Source organism: Falco peregrinus, chromosome 7, assembly GCF_023634155.1.
Source record: "Falco peregrinus isolate bFalPer1 chromosome 7, bFalPer1.pri, whole genome shotgun sequence".
Classification (NCBI taxonomy): domain Eukaryota; kingdom Metazoa; phylum Chordata; class Aves; order Falconiformes; family Falconidae; genus Falco; species Falco peregrinus.
This window is the reverse complement of record NC_073727.1, coordinates 36,735,708-36,742,728: the sequence shown is the minus strand read 5'-3', so window position 1 is coordinate 36,742,728 and position 7,021 is coordinate 36,735,708. Positions and strand designations below refer to the sequence as shown.

At 48.6% G+C, this 7,021-nt stretch overlaps 1 protein-coding gene and 1 long non-coding RNA gene across 2 annotated transcripts; one reads left to right on the top strand and one right to left on the bottom strand.

Moving 5' to 3' along the window:
- Positions 1 to 747: 747 nt before the first annotated feature.
- On the bottom strand, positions 748 to 3,582 carry LOC114013969 (uncharacterized). The gene is made up of 2 exons (XR_003557264.2): positions 3,329 to 3,582; positions 748 to 3,244 (listed from the first exon to the last, which is right to left on the bottom strand). It is a non-coding gene; the product is annotated as an uncharacterized LOC114013969 (long non-coding RNA).
- A 302-nt stretch (positions 3,583 to 3,884) lies between these two features.
- CCN2 (cellular communication network factor 2) lies at positions 3,885 to 7,021 on the top strand. The gene is made up of 5 exons (XM_055811112.1): positions 3,885 to 4,207; positions 4,304 to 4,526; positions 4,685 to 4,936; positions 5,156 to 5,367; positions 5,683 to 7,021. Exons 1-5 carry the CDS (start codon positions 4,157 to 4,159, stop codon positions 5,977 to 5,979), a joined length of 1,035 nt encoding a protein of 344 aa, XP_055667087.1. The 5' UTR covers positions 3,885 to 4,156; the 3' UTR covers positions 5,980 to 7,021.

The following is a 7,021-nucleotide window of genomic DNA, read 5'->3' as shown; positions in this document are numbered from 1 at the left end:
TCCATAAACATTTTGCTGCTTTAAGACCACACACATTCATAAAAACTCCAGTTACGTTTTAAAAACAAAACCAAGAGCTTAAAACAGCATTCTCAGTGACTCTAGAAGTAACAAAATATCATCTTAGAAAGTTTAAATAACGACAATTACCGAAAACAGAACTCAGATCTGCTGATGGGAATCGCATCTGATGGTTTTACTTTGCTCATACTGCTGAATAGCTTTAGCTCAATGGACTTGAACTTCTCAAGTCCAAGTATTTTAATGGACAACAGTGCATTTCAGTGAATCTGCCCAACTGACCCTAGCAGAGAATCTGACCCAGTATCGTGAGGACCAGGTCCCCCAGTTCATCAGTGAACATTTCCGTCGGCCCTATGCCATCCACTGCGCCACCCAGCCTTCTTATTCAGGTTCACTTTGGAGAAGAGTTAATGCCTCTCATTGGTAAGACTAGCTGACATGAACTGTCCTGGCTCCAAAGCGGAAGGCTTGCACCACATGCCTCACTCTAACAAAGCAATGCAAATGGCACGATGTAGGTAACTTGCTTGACAGCTTCTGGCAAATGTTGTTTTCTGTTTCGATTTGCCTTTGTTGATTCATGAGCTCACACATCCCTCCCAAACAGGATGAGCAAAAGTTCAGCAAACAGTTTACTTCAGAGCACTTTCTATGCCTACAGATACATAGAATAAGTTACCAGATGACTTCTAAGAAAGACAAATACCAGGCAACCACATTCACAATGGAATAAATCTTTATTTTTATTCTGTGTCTATTTCTGAGCTAGCAGCGTAAGTCTTGCTTGGAATCTGCATTTTAAGCAAAAGCCTGGTAACATAACTTCAACTAAACCTCTCAGGACTTTGAGATATATTTATTACAATTTTTAAGAAATATTCCGGTGAACATTTTAGGAAAGGAACTAACTGGCATACTAAACCTGAGGCAAGCCAGAAATGTCTGAAGCCAGCTACAAGCCTATCATGATGATAAACAGCTCAGGGTCCAGATGTCCATATATGGCAAGACTTCCTATAAGACTGACAGTACTCTATGTGCATTGCGTATGGTTGTTGGATCAGATCCACATTCCTCGGGTATGTTTCTCTGGGAGCTTTTGATTTCCGCTTTGAGGGCTGGCTCAGACCTCCAGTTGCTCTTACAAAAAAATATCTGTGACTGAAAGTTGAAAATGTGCAAGATTCTTTCTTTAAGTACACAAACACTCCAAGTCTAGCCACTTTCCTGTAGTCTTGCCAGGTTTTCAGTGTGTCTGATACCTGATCAAGTGACTTTTTGGGGGGAAGGAGGAAAAAAAAGAAGGAAAAACACAAGACAGGAATGCAGCATATCCACACCTGTACATTTTACAAGACTTCACCAAAGGAACTATACCAACTGAAACTGATGTAGACACACACATACCGTATATAGCTGTGTAAACAAGTCTGCAAGGCTGGTGTAGCGAATTCTTAGTTTCAGCAGAAAAAATACACTATCTTAAAAGCATGTGCTGTATAAACACGTGCATGGAAGTCAAAATTAGTGCATTTTAACCATTTTATGCATCAATGCCAAGATGTTTTTCTCCAACCCATGACACCCTGTCATCAGAAAGCATAAGCTGAAGACTGATTGCACTCTACCTTTGTTTCCAGGTTCCCTCTGCCCCTGTGCATACATACACATGCACAAACAAGGTACCCCATGAGTCACATCTAACAGCACAGAAACCGAAGTGACACAAAAGCAAACCTGATGGACCTTGATTCTTACCCACCTTCATGGGCTGGTACAACTTTTAATTCAGTGGGCTAATGCCCGATTCACAATGGTACAAGACCAGAATTAGTTCTCTAGACCAAATGCCTATTTAAGACCTTTTTTGTTTTTTTCTCAGGGCAGCAAATGGATGCAGCTTGATGTACTTGGCCCGCAGTGTGAGGACTTAGGACAGATTTATCCTTTAATTTTGGATTTCCGGGCTTTCTGATGGTTTGTTACTTTTAAACATACTTTTTCTGTCAGTGAAATTCTTAGGTTTTGTTTAATAAAATTGTTTCTTTGAAAAAAACTCTTACATGGAAAGTTATAAAACATGTCAAGAGCCTCTTTCTCTCTCTCTCTCTCTCTCTCTCTCTCTCTCTCTCTCTCTGATGTTCTCCTACCATATTTAGGCATTTTAAAAAGGCATTCTGTTTACCTGGTTACATTTGCATTTTGGTATGCATGTCATACATAGTTTGGAACACATTATTTACCCAGTTCTGAGGCCATTCGAGTCCTTCAAGTAAATACAGATTTCAGGAAGCCTCTTAGGTCTGGGAACATATATTATTTACCATATAATATTTAATGTTAACTGTTCCCCTGATATTTTTTTTCTTTATCTTTCAGAGCCAATCTCATTTCTTTTAATAGAGAATTTCAAGTAGAAGAAATGACATCCAAACGACTTTACCAGTTGAAGTAGAGTGCTGGCAGAATATAAATAACAGTTTTACAGTACAATATATCCTATTAGCGCTTTACATGAAAACGTTTCTTTTTCCCCTCAAGAGTCCTGTGCATACATATTGCTGCATCACAGCGCGGAAGAACGCCTGCATATGGAGGGACAGAAAGAAGGAGGGGTATGGCAGCGGGAGAAAGCCTACATGCAAAAGACCGTATCTTTTAAGATAACCATCAGATTTCAGTTTGCCTAATAAGATGCGTTAAGCCGGTCTTCCTCACTAAACACCAACATACTTCTATAGGTCAAAAGCCAAAATGCTGGCATTCCTTGCATTAAAGTGGAGGTCAAACAACATGACATCACTGAATATTCAAGTGATTATACATGGGGAGGTCAGGGAAGAACCATCCTCCTGGTTTAAAAAAAAAAAAAAAAAGAAAAAAGAAAAAAGAAAATAATTAAAAAGAGAGAGAAAACCATAACAGTTATCTGCAATGATTTAACACAAGCCACAATGCTTAGGTCTTGGGTTTGGTCAAATACAAACCACAACATTCAGGTTTTGGCCGAGTGTGGTGGCATGCCAGTCTCTTGTTGTAATCCTGGGGTAGACCATCAGCAAGGTTGGGAAGCAGAGATGTGCAAGGAACGTGTTGCTCAGAAATAACAGCTGCACACAGGCAGTGGGAAAATAATAGCCACTTCTTCCATGCTTCTGACTCCATCCGCTGTGCCAAATATTTCAGAGTAAATAGGACTCTCTCTATTCATAGAGAGCATCTATTAAGGAAGGAACACATTACAAATATTCAGTATGATTCAGTGGTACACAGAGTCAATTTATACCCGGTAGTGTAATTATACCTTTTTTTGGTAGCACCAAAGGGCCGGGACCGTTCGCCGCCGGGCACCCCGAGGCGAGGGCCCCACCGGCCGCCCCCGGGGCCTCGGCCAGCTCCGAAACCACCTGCCTCCCGTCCCCTCTGCCCGGGCAAGCGACGAGGGGCGAGCGTGGACAGCTGAGGAAAGGAAATAACGGAGCCCCCCGGCCGCCCCCGGCAGCCGCGCCCCGCGCCCCTCGCCGCCGGACCCGCCGCCCCCTGCCAGCAGCGCGCGGCCGGGGGGAGCCGACGGCCGAGCGCTGCTGCAGCGGAGGTGACTCACGTTTAAAAAACATCAGGATGAAAAATAAAAAAATGGGGGGGGGGGGGGGGGGGGCACTGCGCGTTGGGGGGGGGGGCGCAGACGGAGGAATGCGGGAGTCAGGGGTCAGGGCCGCTCCGGGGCGGCGGTGGCGGCGCGGGGCGGGGCGGGCGGCGCGGCGCGGCGCGCAGGAATGCGCGGAATGTCGCTGTTTGTCCGCGGCCCCATTCAGCCCATTGGCGAGGCCGCGCCGCCGCCGCGTATAAAGGGGCGGCCGCCCCGGCTCTCGGCAGTCAGACAGCCACTCTCCAGCCGCACTCGGAAGGAGCGGAGGAGAGCGGAGCAGCGCAGCACCCCGCAGCCACCCGACGGCCCAGCGCTCACCGCCACAGGCCCGGCCGCGCCGCTGAGGAGAACCGCCCGGCGAGAAACTCTCCTCTCCTCTTCTCTCCTCCTCACCTCGGTTCACCTCACCGCCCCTCCGCCGTGCAGCCCGGCGCCCCTGCCCGTCCGACGCCGCGTCGCCCACAAGCCGTCGACCGCCGCGGAATGGCCCCAGCCAGCCTCGCCGTAGCCCTTCTCCTCGCCCTCCTCAGCCCGGTAAGTGCCGCCGCCCGCGGCGCCTCCACCCTGCCCCGGCCGGCGCGGCCCCGGCCCCGGCGGCCCTAACGCCCCCTCTCTCCCCGCCGCTCGCAGGAGGCGCGGGGCCAGGAGTGCAGCGGGCAGTGCCAGTGCGGCGCGGGGCCCGGCCCCACCTGCCCCGCCGGCGTCTCCCTGGTGCTCGACGGCTGCGGCTGCTGCCGCGTCTGCGCCAAGCAGCTGGGCGAGCTCTGCACCGAGCGCGACCCCTGCGACCACCACAAGGGGCTCTTCTGCGACTTCGGCTCCCCCGCCAACCGCAGGATCGGCGTCTGCACCGGTGAGTGGGGCCGGGGCTGCCGCCAACCGCGGGGACGGGGACAGGGTCCCGCCGGGCAGGGGGACGGGGAAGGGGGAAGCCGGGGCCGCGACCCGTCCTCGCCGCGCCTGCCGGCCGCCCCCCGCCCCGCCTCACCCGCCGCCTCCTGCCCCTCGCAGCTCGGGACGGCGCCCCGTGCGTCTTCGGCGGCATGGTGTACCGGAGCGGCGAGTCCTTCCAGAGCAGCTGCAAGTACCAGTGCACCTGCCTGGACGGGGCGGTGGGCTGCGTGCCTCTCTGCAGCATGGACGTCCGCCTGCCTAGCCCCGACTGCCCCTACCCGCGCCGGGTGAAGCTCCCTGGAAAGTGCTGCGAGGAGTGGGTCTGTGATGAGGCTAAAGAGCAGACCGCTGTGGGGCCCGCTCTCGCTGGTGAGTGGGGGTACTTCTGTGGACAGCAGTCTGGGGGTAAGGGACACTGTGCATGGATGCTGAAGGCAGTGGGACAGAGCCCCCTGGCAGCTGGAGTGCTGCAGTAAGTAGAGTTGTCCCACAGACTAAGTGTGGCTGCCTGAATTTCTTGGGAAAGAGAAGAGAGCCTTTAGCATGAGGTCAGGCACTGGTCTCATCTTGGTGGTTTGTCTCCTGCAGCTTACAGACTGGAAGAAACTTATGGTCCAGACCCAACGATGATGCGTGCTAATTGCCTGGTGCAGACCACAGAATGGAGTGCTTGCTCCAAGACCTGTGGCATGGGCATCTCAACCAGGGTCACCAATGACAATGCCTTCTGCAGGCTGGAGAAACAGAGTAGACTCTGCATGGTCAGACCTTGTGAAGCAGACCTGGAGGAGAACATCAAGGTAGATACTCATCTTTATGTATGATCTACTAGACTGCTTCAATCCCCTAGCAAAACCCCAGTGTCTTAACAAGAAGTGTCCGGTTCTGACTGGTAGTCTGTTTCAGGTGGTATTTGACTTTTGCCCCAGTGGTGAATAGTTTACAACTAAACGTCATTAATTTTCTCTCATGGTGCATTGTGGCACCATGTAAGACACTCTTGTCTAATGAGGATATAATGAGGATTAGCGTGTCTGCTTGCCCTTAGGCTTTCCCACAGCACTAAGCTTGCAAGCTATCTTCTAAACATTTTGTATTCACTTATATCCTAACAGAAAGGAAAAAAATGCATTCGCACCCCCAAAATCTCCAAGCCCATCAAGTTTGAGCTGTCTGGCTGCACCAGTGTGAAGACCTATAGAGCTAAGTTCTGTGGTGTCTGCACTGATGGGCGCTGCTGCACACCCCACAGAACAGCCACCCTCCCCGTGGAGTTCAAGTGCCCTGATGGGGAGATCATGAAAAGGAAAATGATGTTCATCAAGACCTGCGCATGCCACTACAACTGCCCTGGAGACAATGACATCTTTGAGTCTCTGTACTACAGAAAGATGTATGGAGATATGGCATAAAGCCAGAAGGAGGCACTAACTAGATTCTCAACTTGAACTGATTTGCATCTCATTTTGTAAACATGATTCAATAGCACAAGGTATTTAAATCGAGGTTTTTTTGGTTTTGGGTTTTTTTTTTTTAATTTCAACAAACTGCTCCATGTGACTTAAGACGATTTTTCTACTGACCCCAAATGGTGGTTTGAAGAAGAAGGTAAAACGGACAGTGGGACCACAGCAAGATACAGCTTCAGAACATGTTTTTTGTGAGGTGGTGTGAAGGGGTTAAGGTAAATAGGCAGGAAAAGCAGATTCAAGCAATTGTTACCTTAATGTGGTACAGCGTGCTTCATCTAGTAGTGCAATTGAGAAGGAGACCGTTAGCACGTTTGCTAGCGCTGGTTTAGTGACAGCAACAGCTGGAACACAAACCCTCACCCAGCAAAGTGCTATGTAGGAGGTGTTCTGTTAGTCAGGACAGTAATGTTTCAGCTCCGACACTCTGATTCATGTACCTTGGTTAACAAGAATCAGAATTATGTCTATTAGACTGGACAGCTTGTGGCAGTTAATTTACCTGTAACAAGCTACTTTTTATTAATATTGTAAATACTGTGTGTATATATATTTGTACAGTTATCTAAATTAATTTAAAGTTTTGTGCCTTTGTTTAATGCTTTGAAATTTCAATGATAGCCTTTTTTTGGAACAAGATAGGTAGGATTTAAAGCTTGTCTGACAATGCATTCAAAGCATGAAATAGGTACTCTAGTGGAAATTGCTCAGATAGGGCCAAATGGTGAGTTGAGATCAAGACGGAGATGTTAGAGGTGCCTGTATCCTTACAAAGCATTCATCTGGCAAAATATGTTTACTTTTTGGACAAGTGGCTTTAAGAGAAGTGGCTCTTCTGTAGCTCATCAGTCTTTCCACTGGAGCATTTGTTTCTTTCTTTGACTATGGCTCTTTCTGAACAGTTTATTTGTTGAGAAGTGTGACCAAAAGTTACATGTTTGCACCTTTTTAGTTGAAAATAAAGTATTTATATTTTTTATATAAA

Coding starts and splice junctions, on each gene's coding strand:
- CCN2 (XM_055811112.1), top strand. CDS start 4,157: ATGGCCCCAGCCAGCCTCGCCGTAGCCCTTCTCCTCGCCCTCCTCAGC. Junction 4,208..4,303: donor TCCTCGCCCTCCTCAGCCCG/GTAAGTGCCGCC, acceptor CGCCGCTCGCAG/GAGGCGCGGGGCCAGGAGTG. Junction 4,937..5,155: donor TGTGGGGCCCGCTCTCGCTG/GTGAGTGGGGGT, acceptor TGTCTCCTGCAG/CTTACAGACTGGAAGAAACT.